Here is an 18,033-nt window from a genome sequence, read left to right as displayed (position 1 = left end):
TCTTGGTACGCTATCGGATCTTGCCCATGTTCCTCTAGGTGGTGTGATCGGGTGCCAGGTCTTGCGAGGCGTGGAAGAAAGAGGCTTTTGCGGCTTTTTTACTACTGTATCGACAGAGGCTACCGAGCTCTCCAAGCAGACGTCACCATCCTTATCGTTATGGTACTACACGCTAACTAGTCTCTCTTGCTGCCATGACGGCTTGGATTGGTCGGGTGGTTTCCTTCGTTGACGTGTACTCATTTATACTTGTATATAAGTTAGAGGTGTATAGGCAACATAATGGCCGTCTAATAGCGTTTCTCTCAAATCCATTAAGCACAGTGAGGCGAGCATAGGCTACATATTCATTAACACCGGACCGCTCGCCACAAAGCCACAAAATAAAAGCTGTCGTACTGTCTAGGTATGAATCCGCATGTTGAGATCTCGTTTTCCGGTGCCTTGTAGCCAACACACAACATAGTGCAAGGTCTTTACCATAATATGGGCTGGCCACATAAAGTGTTTTTATAAGTGGTTTATAAGTGGTTGGTGGCACGTCTCCGGTTTATAGAAAACCCATCGCTTCATGGCCTGCACCTCTACTCTTCTGCTTTGTGGGACTACAACTCCGTAATCAGCCACCCGATTTGTATCCCCAGGCACAACTCCCCCGTACAGTTGCATGGTTGCACTTTTGCTCATCCCGGCACCATTTTCCGTTAGAAGCTTAAATTCCATGTGCTCGTGGTGCTCAAGCTCGGATCTGCGCCACTCTCTTGGACATGCTATTTTCGAGTCAGAGGACCATGTCTCGGAAAAAATAACATATAATTCTCCAGTCTGGAAGGGAAGAGGTAGTGAAGACACTATTAACTTACAAGTCAAAAAATGCGAACTGGCTTGGTGAAGACCCAAACTCGTACACAAACCGACTGGCCAAGAAACTGCCAAAGATGGCTCGCAAATAGGCATCTGGCACACGCTGCATGATCGTTTCCAGGCCGATTTCATCAAGCAAGAGCCGGGGAAGTGCGTCGTTTAGAACGCTCTTTCGGATACGCTCGTCTTCCCAGAGATCTGACTTTTGCAGCTCCTCATCCAGAGTCGTGATGGCCACGGACAGCTTATCTGAAAGGACAGAACGAGGCACACCGGTCTGCTCATGTTCGCGCCATATGGCCTCGAATTCAAGGCGGGCGTTTTCACAAATCTTGTTCTGAACCTCTTTCACATAGGCCTTGTAAAACTCCGGAGCTTCGCCTTTGGCATTGTGGCACATGCTCTTACGGAAGCCGTCATCGTCAAAGGAAAGAGAGGCAAGAACCTCAAGAGACGAAGATGTCACGCCGCCCTTGTTTGCCGATGCGTCCTTGATCAAAACGCAGCCGGCAGCCTCCAGATGAAGCTTTGCATCTTGTGTTATAAACAAGTTTGCACCCTCGACAATGTATGGGAAGATGGACCTGCCATCCTTGATGACCTTGTTCACAGAAACGAGATCGATCGACTCCGGACGACCACCACAGGGCACAAATATGTCGGTCATGCCCGTATCCCGAAGGTGATACGTGTTTCGGAAAGCAGTGCCGTTTGCAACAACCTCTCCGCTAGGAAGAATCGTGTTGGTGTCGTCGCACAGCACTCGAAAGCCGTCCTTCGATAGCTTGGTCTGGTCAAACTGGGAAATCATGGCACGGCTTTTGGCCAGGCGGACCAGTTCTAGCTTGTCCAGACCATTGGGATCCACAAGAACGCCGGAACCATCTATAACAGATGTGTACTTCTCGTCGCTGAGAATAATCTCGTTGCTGCCCAAGTCTCCATCGGGGCCACCAGTCTGCATCTTCTTGACGTTCGCAGGGTCAAGACTCAGCTTGCGGTAGATCCCCTGTACATACTCACGCACGGATAGTGTTGTCATTCCGTACGCGTCATGTGGAATACCGCCGAGGGTGGGTGACTTGCCCGTGAAAAACGACTTCCAAAACGGTGCTCCGCGCTCGAGGGCGTGTTTCGTAGCCCAGTCAACCAAATCCGCAGTGTTCTCATCGGGTCCCATGAAAAGAATTTCTTGTTTCCCATATAAGTCGACGATTGGATTTTTTATTCCGGGTGTCTTGGCCGGCAGGAGGAGGTCCAGAATGCTGTCAATGTACTTCTCAAATGCCTCCCGGCCTTTGTCCTGTTGTTTTGGGTCCAAAAGGATGACGCCTTTGGATCCGCCCTCCGGAATGTCCTTATTCTTGCGTTGTTGGGTGCTTGCCAGTCCGTAGTTCTCGTCAAAGAGATTGCGAGCATTGATTCTATAGGCCTCCTTGCTGCGGGACTTGACAATCCGAATACCACCCCGGGCGATATCACGGAAGCGAAGGTGGAAACCACGCGATTCAGAGCTGATTACAAGAAACATACCGTAGAGCCGCCGCGGATATTCAAACTCGGGCAAAAAGGACGGATCGAGACGGAAGCTCAAGGCCACCTTTGTGGGTGTGAAGTAGTTGGTTTTCAGGATGGCGTTGTTGAAGACGCGAAACGCAGTCATAACCATTTCCTCGTGTTCGTTTGAAACCTCCTTTGTGATTCTCTGCTTGAGTCCCGTGTCCGAGAGAACCTCAATTGTAGGAGTAGGGGCGATTGATTGTCGCTCAAACCCAGCACCAACGGCAAGATGCACATTGGCAAACGATGCATAGAGAGCTCGGACGAGACCCGGATATGAAGAGACAATATCCAGTATGTAGTCAGGTGTGAAGGTCTCGGTTCGTAAACGGCGCTTCAGTTTTGACAGCAGTACCATGTGCACATTGTTGCTATCGTCTAGTGCCTCAGAGAGCGACGCATACTCAGATCCCAGCCGATTAAGGAAATGTTGGATGAAGACCCAGACGCAGTGGCCGTAGATCGCTTCTTGAAGGCTGAGTTCGCCGGACGCAAAGAGATTGTGCAGCTTGTTGTGGGGGACGCAGTACAGCAGTGAAATTTCCTTGGTGATCTGATGGATGGACTGCTCCAAGGGAGGAAATCCGCTGTCGAGGTTCACAGCCGGTCGAAGGTAAATGCTCATGACAGTAATGCCGTTGGAAAATTGCTCTACGTACTTGCGAGAGCTTGTGACACCGTAGTAGTGGTAAAGGTCGCTGAGAGCACTGAACATGCCGCGGGCAGTTCTGGAACGAAATGCCACGACTAGGCGTTTCTCCTGCGAGCCTTCGATGTCGAAGACCTCAATGACAGGGCCAGTTCTGCTTACTGCCAGTTCGATTATCTCTTGGTAAATCTGCTTGGTGTTCTTCGTTGCCTTTGCAAGAAACATGCGGTCACTGATGACCTCGAGGCGCGTCTCGGTAGGAGAAGCTGTGGGGTCGACGAACTGGCATTGGTAAACGAAATAGCACCGCAGGGATGTTTTTGGCGAGGCAGAATCGCCCAGGCTGACAGGCGAGCGGAAGGTCTCGACGCGAAACGTTTTGTTGAGGTATGACCCATCAAGGTACTTTGTTTCCAGCCTGGTTTCAAATCGTGGTCCACCGATGGCGCTTTTTCCGGGTTCGCTGGTGTCAATATAGATAGCATGGTCGTAGGCCTCCATGTCTAAGCGAATCTCCTCGCGCTTGTCTTCGCGCGCATGCGCGGCTACTTTGGCGGCATAGAGAGATGTGATATGATTGGCAATGACATCAACCTGCTCCAGCTGGAAATAGACATCATCAATTCCGAGCTCGTTGTAGAACCAGGCAATCTGTTTGTCGACAAGAGCATCCGGGATCCAGCCGCCTCGGCCAATAACTTCCTTGACTACCGAGCGCATTTTTGTTAGCACTGAGGTTACGCTCCTTGGCCGGAAAGGCCTGAACAGCGGCACTTACCCTCCGTCATCTGCTGTGGCTTTCCCTTAAACTCAGGGGCGACATAGCCCACAGTCGCAGATCGAAGAATGCGGTGGCCATTGCCATAGGCCTTCGAGAGACCGGAACTACTAATATGGCTCGGCTGTGGGGACGGATGCCGTTCAGCGGACTCCCTCAATTTCCCAGCCAGGTAATCGATCGGAGGTATTGTACTTGACGAAGACATAGTCTCGATTTCAGGTATGGTAGAATCCACGTAGTCTGGGAATCTGCTAGCAATGTCAGAGGTTACGAGTGTCAACATCTTGATGATAGCGTACGTCCATATGGGGTTGGTAAGTAAACGACAGTTGTGTTTGATGCTGCAAGAAACACACTAGTGGCAATAGATATAAGATGACGAAGGGGGCAGATAGCAGGTAACAAGAGGAGTAACGATGTTGAAGAGGACTGTTGCTTCAGCTATACATAAACAGACGCCTTGGCTTGATGATTCACTCGATCCGTCTGTTCGATCTTCCGAGTTGGGCAGTATTGTGATAGGCGGTATCTATACCGCAGTCCAGCAGTTGGTGTAAGATATTATGTCGATATGCAGAGGCGTCAGATGGATGCAAATGGCGGTCACAAAATCAGAAGAGGCTTATTCGGCATCGACTCCATCGTTAAGACAACGGAAGCCAGTGCACTTGCAACGCTAGTCAAAGACGTCTGAGCAACGTAGCTCGGCTCGGCATGTATCTGTTACTTTCCCCGTCGTAGCAAATCCTCGTTGATGCTGATTCGTGGCCCACGATTCTTGCACACAATCGCTCACCGCCTGAGGCCGGTGTCTCTGATAATGATTTGAAAACAACACCCCTCGCAACTGTGTGGTGGACAAAGCAAGAGTACATACAGCATCCACAGTACGTATGTATTTTTGCACCAGATTGGTGCTGTTGCGATTGGAGCTATAGGCGCTCCCACTTAGCTTGTCTGGGACAACGCTGCCTCTAGATTTCTTAGATCTTCGAAACAATGGATGCTACCTTGCCTCGAGTGCGTCAATACACCTCCTTTTTCAAGGCTTGCGAGACTAGTCTGCTTACTGTTTCTATGCTGCTTGTCGTTGCGGTTTTCTTAGCCGGGTTCCGCGGTAAGAGTGTCAATTTCAAGTTCGTCCTAGCATCCGCCAACTAGAAATGTTTTGAAAAAACACCGAGAAAGTGTGTATAGATGAGGACAGAATATTGGTTGTAGGTTATGGGCCCAATGGAGCGAAGCAAAGTATGTCTTTTTACGAAGAGATAAGGGGTTGGGATGAGTACAGCCTCACTCAGCTTAGCCATAAGGAGAAGCTGACACTAGTGTACTCCTTGTGGCGTAGAATGGGATGAGAAGGAGATAAGACATAGATAGAAGAGACTCACAATACTGGGATGACAGCAACGACACGTGCATGGATGAGTAAGAACCGGGTAAAAATCGAGTTGGTGGCCCAAATTTTCTGAGATCGAAGGGGTGGTAAGATACGAAGTGAAGGCAATTCACCGTACTGGTTGGTATGTCTTCCCACGAGACAGCGGCTAGTGGCAGGCGTGCAGCTATTTATATCATTGGCACAACCGGTCTGCTTGCCGGGAACCAGGGAGCGGTTCAGCAGCCATTCGTATTCACAAAGTGCTCGGGTTTTTTGTGTGCTATACCCAGGCTCCGCATGATCCTCCAAATTCCCGTTTAACTTCGGCAAAGAAGCCAGTTTTTTGTCTCGTGGCTTGCTGGTTTTCTCTGAAAAATGCGTGTCATTGAGGCTGGAGCTCAGGTGGTGCCTTAGCGGTCCACATGCCCCACCTACCCCACTCGATGATTGGACTCAAGCGCCGTTGGTACCTGGCAGAAGACCCTTCGAGCCTTCGGCATAATAGCGTACAGAGTAGCTCGTATCTATACGGTGTGCTGTACGGGAACTCGTAGAGGATAAGTCCCGAGTGTATCCGCACAGTGCATGCGAAGTGCTGCATTTGGCCGGCTATCCGAGGTCCTAATCCGTACACCGTACGGAGTACAGAGTTCAGAGCATGGAGGAAGATGCTTATCGTTATCATATAGTAAGTGGGTCTGCCTAGCCTAACACTGTGCTAGGGGCGTAAAGTTCGGGTTAAATACGGAGTACAAACAGCAAGTTTTCGTCATGTACCCATTGATTTACGATACTACTTACCGCTTCTTCCCGTAAGAACCCCAGTTGCAGGTTCTAGACTAGCAAAGAACACATTTAGCGCTCTCGTGATGTGCCAAAATTGCTGATGGTACGTAACTGCTGATGAAATACGTAAAATGCTTTATTCTTATCGGGGCTTAAGCAAAAGCCCCGCGATTGACAACGAGTATAGAGTATTCTTTACCCTTTTATTACGAGATATACCTTGACTACGGAAAATCCTTCCGTGAAGCATCTTATTGTATGTAAGAGTACGTACGTATGTAAAGATACTTCGTACTTGCACGGTCTTAATAGCCTGGCGCAAAACTACACTGTACCGGAATACAGGTACTCGTATGTATCTTATGTATGGAAAGCAAGTGCGAAAACATGGCCTAGCAATGAGTAAGCAAACACAAGACCGGTGGGGTATGTCGTGATAACCCCCCTCCATGTTGTGTCGTAATAGACTCGAAATGCACTTTTGGCTCACGAAGTACGGAATAGCTTCCCTGCCTCTGTCCATGGAGTCTCACCGGTCGCCGCGTGAGCGGGCTATACGTCTCGACCGATATGACAACATTGAACACTTCTGCCAGTATTTTTTAGTTCCCACCGATGTGCAGGCTCACAGCAACCACGTGCCAAGGTGGCGATGCGACAACTGGAGCTGACTGGAGTGGACTGGAGTGGACATTCTTTGGGTCGTAAGCCCAGACTTAAGATACCGTAATACGCCTCTAACACCTTGCTAATATGGGCATTACAGGGCGTCCAAGACCACTTCAAACCATTGCCAGACAATCGTGGGCTGTGATGTTTCGGAGGTTGCTCAGATGCAGACTCTCACTGCTAACCTCCATCACCTGCTCTCTACCTTTATTACCCTCAGGGTGGTGGATGGCATCAGATCACCCTAGAAAGCAAAGCTTTCACCGGCAAAGCTGTAAAATCTGCGAAGAGGGAACACTGTCCACTTGAAGCCAGCCAAAGAGATAATAACCACAGAAGTTTACTTGTGCTTTTTTGCGCAATTTGCTACCGATCGCAGATCTGCCAACATGGCATCGATCCTGAGACGTCTATACTTGCAATCAAGTATCCAAAACTGGCAGCGGTGCCGGGACGACCAACATCATCTTCTCTGCTATCTTGGAGCATTGTCATCTGTGTCTCCCTTCTGCTGCCGGGTATCCAGTACTACACCGATGAGCTCTTGGACATCCGCACTAACACACAAATCGTCCGTCGACGCGGAAACTTCGTGTTATGTGATTTAGCCGATGCCGTAGACAATGGCCACTCCAGCTACAGATCTTGGATGATGATGCTGCGGTCTGGTGCAGCTACAAGTACCTAAACAGCGGGTCAGGAGGGACATTACGAGTTTGTGTGCGCCGCTGGAGGTGTTCCAGGAGACGGGAGGGGTGGACAAACTACAGAAGAACCCAATTAGTCTCACCATCTTTTTGGAAGAGCTTCTGCTTGAGCTGCCGGATGCTACGCGATAAGAGTTATACATATCAACCCCCTCTCACTCGGAGCAACGCGGAGCACAGCTGGGTCTCCTTCTTGCGGATGGTCTCTCGGGCCTCGTAATGGATGCGTTTCTGCAAGACCAGTTATCATCGACGGCAGGAAGCCTAATGTGATCTGTGTTGCTCCTACTCCGTACGCCACTATACAATACTCACTCAGACTGGGTTGCTTTCGTCACCACACTCAAAGAGGCGATGACCGAGACCCGCGGCATATCTAGGGTACCATCTGACTAGCTGTTTGCCATGTGAGCTCGGTACTCCGTACGGTGAGTCTTCTTCACCAGTGCCAGCAGTCGATCGGGGTTGAAGTGTATTGACGGATTACGAGCCTGTTGTTCGGGTTGCACAACCGTGCGAACTACTCCGTACCCGAATGTACTACACCAAGCTGCACTTTGAATGGACAGACCGATTGATACTAGCTTGTACGGAGTAACCGCGCGAGTAAACGGGTTGTGCAGATTGGGTTGTGCTTGTAGTGCCCCACAACCCCTTGCTACCCCACATACTATCTCGGTCCACGAGTCTGGGACCTAGACAAAACACATATCACCGCGCTCGTCCTCGTTGTAATCAACACCCCATTCTACAAATCTTCTGGCCGCCAACTCTGGGATCTGACGACAGCGAAAGCAGCGAAAGGGCAAAAGTCATCGCAACTGTACTAGCAGCTCCAGGCTGTGTTCTGCGGTTGTGTGTCAGCGGCTTGGGCATGACCAACGGATAACAAGGACCTTAAACGGACACTGTCTTGGTTGACTCGATTTGACCTCCTGCTCGTACAGCTAACTATACTCAATTTACACTTTGCCGCCATAACTCGTCCTTCTGCGTCAGGCTCCTGCTGCTGGGCGGCAATCTTGGTGCTAGTTATCTCGATGCTTGTTATCTTTCGACAACACCTGCAAACGGCCATGGTTCCCCACTGGATGTCATTTGTTACTGTCGCATGTATTGTTGTCACTGTCGCATCGTCTTCGTCAAGCCAGCAGCAATTCCTCGACTCCAGTCTCAACGATTCGGCCTGGCAGAAGCATGTAAGGTCCCCTTCCCGTAGAAGTATAGCACCTGTCGGCATTTTGTCTCAATATTCTGCCGGCAACGTGTCGAACGAGGATGGGCTGGTTGGGGCTAGTGCTGGCCCAACTGTTCTCACCCGCCTAGGAGCCGAAGAGGACGTGCCCACCGTTGTTATCGACTTTGGTCAGAATGTTGCAGGGCTCTTGTCCATCAGCTTTGCTGGATCCCAAAGTACCGGTGAGGGCCTTCCTGGTCTTGTTCTGGCCTTCTCCGAGACATTGCAATACCTCACAGACCGGAGCGACTTTACCAGATCCGACAACGCTGGTGGTGTAGGTCATATGCTGCGCAAGCATCCACAACCCATTGTCAGTTGTCTAGGCGTTTGAGCTGACGAGAGCACCTGCTATGTAGGCGGCCAAATTGACATCGGGAACTGATCAGGTAGGGTTTATTTATCAACTGTTTCACTCCCTCTGGTTCTGATCAAGTATACAATTCCTTTACGTATGGCACCTATGCATGCATTAACGTTATGCATCACCGCTGCAGATTGCCGTCGAATCAGATCCGTATACTTGGGTGAATCAGCTAGGCTGTGAACATGGCAACCAGGTGTGTGCAGACGGACTTCACGGCTTTCGCTATGTGAAAATCCGCATGGGAGCCTTGCCTGAAGATGCACCCTATACCTCGACCTTTGGTTCCGTATCTATCTCCTCGATTAGCCTTATATACTCTGGCTATCTTGGCACGCCTGACACTTTTACTGGACACTTTGAATGCTCCGATGCCAACATCACGCAATGGTGGTACGACGCAGTCTACACAAATGATATATGTACAGACGTCTTCCTGGCCAACAATACCGAACCTCGAGGTGCAGCAAGTCCTTCGCTGTTGGGAAAGCTTGTGCTGCACGACGGGGCAAAGAGAGATCGTGATCCCTACATCGGTGACCTTGCGGTGTCGGCTCTAACGACATATCTCTCACACGATGCACCGGAAGCCGCCAGAAATGTCCTCGAAGACCTGGCGCTACATCAACGTGACGATGGCTGGATCCCGCCTGCTAGCATGTACGTTTTTTTCAATCCAAGTATAGACGGGATTTTCTTTGGCTCCGTCTCTAACCTATCAAAGCAATGACTACACACTGCCACTGTTCGATTACCCTCTTTGGTGGGTGGTCTGCAGCGTGGACCATGTCTTGTATACCGGCAATACAACATATTTACATACATACTACCCCAATATCGTCAGAGTCCTGGACGTCTTTTACGTCTCACACATGAATCCGGAAACATCTCTAATTGAACGTCCCGGTGGTGCGGGCGATTACGCATTTCTTCCCAGGACAGGGCCGGTCACATACTACAATGCCCTCTATGTGCACGCTCTGATACAGGCCGCCATTCTCGCAGACACTCTCGAGTATCTTGATGACAGCTCACGATGGCGATCCCGTGCTGCTATCATTGGACCTTCCCTCATCCAACGCAATTTTGACAACGACGCGGGCGCTTTCTTTGATGGCGGCTCGTGCTCCAGCATGCCTATCTGCCCGACCCATGCTCAGGATGGCAATAGCCTCGCTATCCTTTCTGGTGTTGTCCCCGTGGGACCCTTTTCCAATAGTAGTATGGCCGAGTCTATACTGTCCTATCTCAACCGAACAATGGCAAGACCGTACGGAAACGCTTTTTACGACAACAATCTTTTGGACCCTGGAAGTGACTATGCGAACCGGGTATACGCGTTTATCTCTTATTTTGAAGTTGCTGCTCGTTTTAAAGCATCGCCAGAAACCGCCCAGAGCGCACTTGAAGAGCTGAGAAGACTTTATGGCTGGATGTCGACCCACGATCCTACCGTGACTTTTTGGGAGGGTATTGGAGCCGACGGTGCGCCCTACGAGGGTGGGTTTACATCCATGGCTCATGGGTGGTCCACCGGTATCGTACCGCTTCTGATGAATTTTGTTATTGGCGTTTCCCCCACCGCCCCTGGCTTCCGGGAGTGGAATTTGAGGCCCGTGTTAGACACGATTGACCTCACATGGGCTAGTGCTCTTGTGCCGACGCCAAGTGGAGGAATCTGGGTTCAGTGGGAGAAACTTGCGGATGGCTTTACGCTCTTGGTAGACTCTCCTGCAACTACAAAATGCACTATTTCAGTGCCTTTCGTGGCGGGAGCCTCTCATACCGTCAGTGTTGATGGCACCGTTGTTTACGACGAGGAAACGGAGCACTTTGTGAGTGGTACAGGCTACCACAATGGGTACATAACAATGTCGCTTAGGGGCGGCAAACACATTGTGTCTGTAAAGTGAAAAAAATATTGGTTCGGTTTGGGAGAATATGGAGGCACTGGTGAATTGGCGTATATCCCTCAATCATCATTAGGTATCGATAATCCCAGATGCGTCTCATGGCATGTCATCGCAGGTGTTCTATTCGACATCGCCTTTAAGCTATACGCTTGTGGTGATTTTGGCAGATGCATAAAGCGGCGTGGTTGCAAGAGTAATGCGCCATTAAAGCCATTGGCGTATATTGATCGCCTGTCCTTTTATTTCCCTCTTTGAGTCCAGTCCGTACAAAATGCTGATCACCAACATAGACCCCGTCTCAACGGCCCTTCTCAAATCTCCGCTGTCACCTTCGCCTTCGAATTTGTGACCTTGACGCCCAACTGCTTAGCCCTCGCGATGATGTCGATCCGCTTTCGGGACGAAACGTTGTGGGCAATTCTATTTGTCTCCAATTAGTAGTGATACTCCTATAGCCAGGACATAGGGAACGTGGGCAAGTAACCTACTCTGCGGCGTATGTCCGGTTGTGCATCAAGAGAATCTCGACATCGTTGACGTTGCTCACAAGGAATGCCTTGTGGCCAGATGGTATCATGTGCCGTGTCTTTTTGTTGGAGCCAAAACCGATCTATTACGAATAAAAGGTCAGTGAATCCAAAACCTCCAATCTTCACGCCAAGAGAACAGAGTCAGAAAACCACCAGGGGGGAGCATACCGATGGCAAGACCTGGTTGCCCTTAAACCGTCGCCGGACTCGGCTGTCGATACCCTTGGGCTTTCTCCAAGCCGAGTCAAGGCGCATAAACCGGTCACTCTGGTGCCGGGTGAAGTGCTTGGTGCCTACACATCATAATTGTCAACAAAAAAGCACAATTGCTTATACGCCCAAACCATGTCGCGAAAAGGTCGGGTGTAAAGTGCTTCCTTATGCAGGAGGGGTTGGGCATACGCTTCTTCACAATAGGGACGTGCTGCTTGGCGGAAACCATCTGATTTATTGCGAGAAAACCGTAAGTTGATATTCAATCGTATCGGATTGTGAGAATGGGTTACCTCGTCGAATTGTCAACCTGAGTTTGATGTCTGGGTGGTTGCGTGGGGGAGAAAGAAGCTTGGTGGTGATTTACAGATTGAAATTTTTACTATCGAACCAACAAAATTTCGACATCAGTAAGAAAGGGCATGGAATTAGGGCTTAGTTGCTGATAGAGTGCTGTGGCTGTGCGTAGGGCTTTTGTGAGAGCATGAATGTAACTAAACAATACAACTGACGCCGAGGGATAGCGTCCCGTTTCTCACATACATTAGTCATGCAAATAGGTTTCCGCTTTTTGTCCCGCATTTTACGGGTATCTACTCCGTAAGCTACATGTGTACTCCTTACAACCTACGCTTTATTATTATAATCGTCTAAACATGCATCCCATCTATCACACATATACTCAGTCACTCGTCAACTAGAATGGATGACCCGACCAGTCTCTGGAGCGATGGTAAGGCTGGCTATTCTCAAAAGATATTACGGCTCAGATATACGTCGCTGACAGCATTTAGTAGGGCTAGACTGCAAACTGGATCCGGTTCGTGATGCGCTTTACAATTATGACGCCGATGCCCAAAAAGCCATAAATTCCGATAAGCCGTGGGCCAGAGATCCCAACTACTTCAAATCTGTCCGAATCAGTGCAATTGCTCTGGTGAAAATGGCCATGCACGCTCGCTCAGGAGGCTCCATTGAAATCATGGGATTGATGCAAGGCTACGTGGATGGAACTGGCCTAGTTGTAACTGATGCATTCCGGCTACCTGTCGAAGGAACAGAGACTCGCGTGAACGCCCAAGACGAAGCAAATGAATATCTCGTTGAATATTTGAAACTCTGCCGTGATCAAGGGCGCATGGAAAACGTTATTGGATGGTATCATTCTCATCCTGGCTACGGTTGCTGGCTGAGCGGCATCGACGTTGGCACCCAAGTGATGCAGCAGGCCTTCAATGATCCGTTCGTCGCCGTTGTCGTTGATCCCGATAGGACGATAAGTGCTGGGAAGGTGGAGATTGGTGCCTTTAGAACTTATCCCGATAGCTACAAAGCATCAGAGAATGGTATGGCTGTCAGTTCTGATGGCTTCCAGGCGGTACCGCTCAGTAAAGCGAGCGACTTTGGTGCCCATTCGAGTCGCTATTACAGCCTGGAGATTGAGCATTTTAAAAGCTCACTTGACGCACACCTTCTCGAACTGCTCTGGAACAAATATTGGGTACAGACACTCTCTCAGAGTCCGCTTCTCACGAGTCGGGACTACGGAAACAAGCAAATGCTCGATCTTGGACACAAAATCAAAGATGTGACAGCCAGTATCCAGAGGTCTGGTCGCGGTGCTGCACAGGCTGGCGGAAGTGGGTTAACAGCGGCATACAGCGCTGGGCCAGCCGGAAAGTCGTTACACCATGCTGCCGAAAAGGTTGAGCATAACAGCAAGACGCTAGCAGCGACACAGAGGTCGGGGTTGAAGGCTGGCGAAGTTAAAGCTAGTATATTCTGTGGGGGTTCTGAAGTCTGCACAACTAGTACAGGACCGTGAAAACAGTTGCAGACAATGGCATCTTACAGATCGGCACTGCGTCCGACCGATTCCACTGTGTATGCTTGGCTGCAAATAAGCCCCAATGTTCACCTTAACGTTGTAAGGGTTTAGTCACAAGCCATGTAAACAATTAACACGGGCGATACTGCACCTTACTCGTGCGGTACTAATCATTTGCTATGCCTAGTGAAAAAATTATCGACCCTTTCCCACATATGTATACCGTTCTCCCATCTTTTTGCTGGCAGGTGGCGCCAGAATCAGCTCTTGGGCAATGTCACCTCTGTTTTGTTACCTGGTTTCATAGTGGGATCAGCAACCAACCAAGCGGTTTGAAGACGTCTTATCGTTTCTTCCCTGCCCAAATATTCTACCACAGAAACAACTTGCGGGCCATGTGCCAACCCCAAAAGAGCCCACCGAAGATATTTGTATACAACAGTCGTAGAACCGCGTATTTCCCCGTAGCGCGCGGCTAACTCAACGGTTTCGCGGAGTATAGATTGTATGATATCGTGTGTCCAGCGAGGTTCCGAAGTCTTCTCAATCGTTTCTATGAATAGCCGCATAATATTTGTGACGAAACATGTTGTCTTTTCATATGCGATATCGTCCCTCGCTATGGGAAAGGATTCGCGAATGTGTTGAGCGGACGGCTGCCAGATCAGAAATCTGTTTGCATCCACTATCTCTGTAGCTGTAACGCACTCATTACGGGATATCTTGAGAATGGAATAAAGCTGTGGAAGCGCTACCTCCCGGTCCGTCTCCTGAAGGTTCACTAGAGGGTTTCCTAGGAGCGCAAGAGGATTCCCGGATTCGCCGTCTTCCTGTCTTGTGGTTGCCTGGAAGTTCTGCCTCTGAATCTCTATTTCTCGCGCTCTCTGCAGAATTGGGTCTGCCAGTATCTCGTCGATCATGCAAGAGTCTGCCGGAAGAGCATCGATGGCTTGACGAATATGCCTTTTGTGGAAGAAAGATAGTTTCTCCATGTTCACAACAATGTCGCCTTTGGTGAATTTCAGTCCAAACTGCAAAGTCCTGTTAGCAGGCATTGTGTGATTCGAGCTTATACCCTCAACCAGTGACGCACATTCTTCACCATCTCGTCCAGATTCATGACGCCCTTGTTTTGTGCTGTGGTCGGATTCCATCCAAGCAATGCGACAAAGTTCAGGAGAGCCGGCGGAGGTATGCCATCGTTTCTATACGAATCTATGCCGATGTCTAGGTTGCGCTTGCTCAGCTTTTGGCGGTTTGAGTCTACGAGGAGCCCAACATGGGCAAACTTTGGCGGTTCCCATCCAAAAGCGGCATATAGGCTGACATGCTTAGCCGTGGATATGAGCCATTCCTTAGAGTATATTGTCAGCTTGAGAATTGATGCGATTAAGTGTGGATCGATAGCATTCATACCGCGCCCCTTATAACATGTGTAATATTCATGAGATGGTCGTCCACAACGTTGGCAAAATGATACGTCGGAAATCCATCACTCTTGATTATGATAAAATGATCTTCTGGGAGTTTCTTCCGGTAAATCCCATACACCAGGTCATGTACTGCCATAGGTGTGGGGCTGCTCTTGAATCTTATAGTATGTGCCTCACCATTTGCAGCTCTCAAAGCAGCTTCATGGGGGGGTATAGACAGGCACCGCCCCGGGTAGCCACCGAATGTGCCATCTACTTTGAGCGAGTTCCAGTTGTGCACTGCCATATCATCATGAGAGCAAAAGCAGCGGAAAGCCTTTCCCTCTTGAAGGAGCCTGTCTGCATGGTCTTGATAAATTTGCAATCGTAATGACTGCATGTGAGGGCGGTTAGACAGCTGATTTCGTGTTAATGCCCATGTTTGGTTCATGTATCACACACTTGCTTGTAAGGCCCAAATGGTCCCCCGGAATCAGGACCTGATTCATAATCAGTCAGCGGTTGATTTCTGAACACGAACGTGTCAGGAAGCGACCTGAAGAAATGACACACCTTCATCCCACAAGAGGCCTGACCATTTCAGGTCACCATACATGCGCTCCTCTGCATCTGGTACAATTCGTGACTGTATGATTGGTCAATCTTGCATATAGTAACCAAATTAGGTGCCCAGGCAGGGGCAAACATGTCCATACCTGATCTGTGTCCTCTAACCTCAATACAAATTGTCCATTTGTTGCACGTGCAAAGAGATAGTTGTACAATGCCGTCCGAAGCGACCCGAGGTGAAGATACCCAGTTGGAGACGGGGCGAAGCGCGTCCTCGCAGGTTGGATGTGATCGTGTGTGTGTTTTGATTGGGCATGTCTCGTGAGATTTGCCATATGGCCTGCATATGGTATTGAGCTATAACCTTTACAGCGGGTACGTAATATAGGATGTTCTCTGCAATAGAGACCTGAAGCAAATATTCGGCTTGCATCCGAAATAGCTCTAGGACTTCTTCGGGAGAAAAAGAGGTGCCCATAACAGCCGTAGAGTCGCATGATTTGGAGCTGCGTCTGGTGTGGTGGATGTGATAAATTTTGATATGATAGCTCCTTGGTCCATTTTTGGAAAACATTAAAGATAAGATTCCAAGCAAATCATTTATCTTATCAGCAGTAGCGAATTGGCTGAGGCTCCGGGGGAGGGGCTAGGAAACTAAAAAAAATCAGAGTACTCCGTACGTGGAAAGCGCATACTAAATTACAAACGCTTTCGACCGTTGTAAATACAATCACCCACCGTTTTCTTGGGCCTTTCCTTTCCAGCCATCGTAGCTTAGCACCTTTTGTCGTCTGCAGTTTTCAACGACATAATGGACCGAGGTAGTCCCAACCAAACGCCTGGCGAGCCCGATGAGGTGGACCTTTATGGTAAGCATAAGCAGTCCGGAAAGCGAAGGAAAGCCGATTGCTCCTTTGAGTCTGAAAACTCATACCCTCTCGTGAGAGACCCAATAATATGCTGACATGGACTGGTAGAGTTGTTGGGTGTGGAAAAATCGGCGGCGGATGCTGAGATCAAGAAAGCGTACAGAAAGGTCGGTATATGCGCTCTGAATAGAATAATACTCGATAACCAGGCTAACATGCTCCCATTATTTTTAGGCAGCTCTCCAACACCACCCGGATAAGGTGCCCGAGGAACGCAGAACAGAATCTGAAGCTAAGTTTAAAGCGGTCACGCAAGCCTATGAGATTCTACGGGATGAGGAAAAGCGGCAACTTTACGACCAGTATGGCATGGCTGCTTTCGACCCGTCCCGCGGAGGCCCTAGTGACGCTGGGGTGGATCTGAATGACATGTTGGCACAGATGTTCGGCATGAATGTTGGCAGTTCCGGTGGTGGTAAAAGACGTCCGCGTAAAGGACGTAGCGAGGAGCAACAGTACAAGGTCACTTTGGAAGAGCTCTACAAAGGAAAAACTGTCAAATTCGCAGCGAACAAGCGCATCACCTGCACACAGTGTAAGGGGACAGGCGCAAAGGACAAGGTGAAGCCACAGCAGTGTGATCGTTGCAAAGGCGCGGGCGTGCGAGAAGCCTTCCGCCAGGTCGGCCCAGGTCTCATACAGCAAGAGATGCTACCCTGCGATCATTGCCAGGGCTCTGGCATGTACTATAAAGAGAAGGACCGCTGTAAGAAGTGCAAGGGCGCAAGAACCGTGGAGGAGACCAAGGCACTTGAGATTTACATCCCCCGGGGTTCCATGCAGGGGGAGCGCATTGTACTCGAAGGCGAAGCGGACCAGTTTCCCGATCAGCTGCCCGGTGATATTGTTTTCACCCTGGTGCAGGAACCGCATGAAATATTCTCTCGCGATGGCAACGACTTACTGGCAGAATTGAAGGTCACCCTATCAGAGGCTCTAACCGGGTTTTCTCGGGTCGTTTTACGGCATCTCGACGGCAGGGGAATCTACATCAATCATCCACAAGGAAAGATTCTCCGACCAACAGAAATTATTAAGGTGGCCGGAGAAGGCATGCCACTGAAACGTGGCGAGCTTAAGGGAGACCTGTACCTAAGCGTGAAGATCGGGTTTCCTGAAGATGGCTGGCTTCAGAAAGATTCTGAGTATGAGGCTTTGCGGAAGCTATTGCCCTCTCCAACTCCTCCTATTTCTGCCAGCGAGGTAGCTGAGGTAGATGAGGTCGAGTATGAAGCCAATGCCGACATTGAACAGGTACGTACTTCCCTGCACGACACGTACTTCCCTGCACGACATCTGGGGTTTCAATACATATTTTCTAACGTTCGGAAGATGGGTGGGCGTTCTAGTGACCCTCGATTTGGCGGTGAATGGGAAGATGCCGACGATGATGAGCAGAGTGCACCGCAGTGTGCGACCCAATAGAATCAAAGTTTTCAGTATCATACCTATTCCGATTTCTTACGAATGGTAAGAGCCGCGAAGCAATGCATATTAAATACACAGCCAAATTAGGTTAGCATGTGTAGTAACCGCGTTAAGGCTAGCGCAGTTATTCTGTTGTATGCCTTGCTGTTTAGGCAATGGTATTTCTAACATATTTGTAACGGGCTATGGCCCGATGTAAGTCCTCGGCTCTG

At 49.6% G+C, this 18,033-nt stretch overlaps 5 protein-coding genes across 5 annotated transcripts; 3 read left to right on the top strand and 2 right to left on the bottom strand.

Annotated features, from left to right (window-relative positions):
• Positions 1-736: 736 nt before the first annotated feature.
• CMQ_2571 (NAD-specific glutamate dehydrogenase) lies at positions 737-4,059 on the bottom strand (the record flags this gene model as incomplete). The annotated part of the gene is made up of 3 exons (XM_014316649.1): positions 737-770; positions 864-3,780; positions 3,852-4,059. 3 exons carry the CDS (start codon positions 4,057-4,059, stop codon positions 737-739), a joined length of 3,159 nt encoding a protein of 1,052 aa, XP_014172124.1.
• Positions 4,060-8,473: 4,414 nt separating this feature from the next.
• Positions 8,474-10,911, top strand: CMQ_3256 (alpha-l-rhamnosidase; the record flags this gene model as incomplete). The annotated part of the gene is made up of 3 exons (XM_014317334.1): positions 8,474-8,911; positions 9,132-9,658; positions 9,843-10,911. The coding sequence occupies 3 exons, from the start codon at positions 8,474-8,476 to the stop codon at positions 10,909-10,911; spliced, it is 2,034 nt and encodes a 677-aa protein (XP_014172809.1).
• A 311-nt stretch (positions 10,912-11,222) lies between these two features.
• On the bottom strand, positions 11,223-11,883 carry CMQ_2865 (60S ribosomal protein l32; the record flags this gene model as incomplete). The annotated part of the gene is made up of 4 exons (XM_014316943.1): positions 11,223-11,331; positions 11,400-11,521; positions 11,610-11,734; positions 11,844-11,883. The coding sequence occupies 4 exons, from the start codon at positions 11,881-11,883 to the stop codon at positions 11,223-11,225; spliced, it is 396 nt and encodes a 131-aa protein (XP_014172418.1).
• A 473-nt stretch (positions 11,884-12,356) lies between these two features.
• CMQ_2914 (cop9 signalosome complex subunit 5) lies at positions 12,357-13,479 on the top strand (the record flags this gene model as incomplete). The annotated part of the gene is made up of 2 exons (XM_014316992.1): positions 12,357-12,387; positions 12,452-13,479. The coding sequence occupies 2 exons, from the start codon at positions 12,357-12,359 to the stop codon at positions 13,477-13,479; spliced, it is 1,059 nt and encodes a 352-aa protein (XP_014172467.1).
• Positions 13,480-16,275: 2,796 nt separating this feature from the next.
• On the top strand, positions 16,276-17,818 carry CMQ_3111 (heat shock protein DNAj; the record flags this gene model as incomplete). Its single annotated transcript, XM_014317189.1, has 3 exons — positions 16,276-16,333; positions 16,572-17,647; positions 17,726-17,818. 3 exons carry the CDS (start codon positions 16,276-16,278, stop codon positions 17,816-17,818), a joined length of 1,227 nt encoding a protein of 408 aa, XP_014172664.1.
• Positions 17,819-18,033: the final 215 nt, after the last annotated feature.

The sequence above is a fragment of the Grosmannia clavigera genome, assembly GCF_000143105.1.
Source record: "Grosmannia clavigera kw1407 unplaced genomic scaffold GCSC_144, whole genome shotgun sequence".
Taxonomy (NCBI): Eukaryota; Fungi; Ascomycota; class Sordariomycetes; order Ophiostomatales; family Ophiostomataceae; genus Leptographium; species Leptographium clavigerum.
The sequence above is the reverse complement of the archived record's forward strand: the minus strand, read 5'-3'. Positions and strand labels throughout refer to the sequence as shown.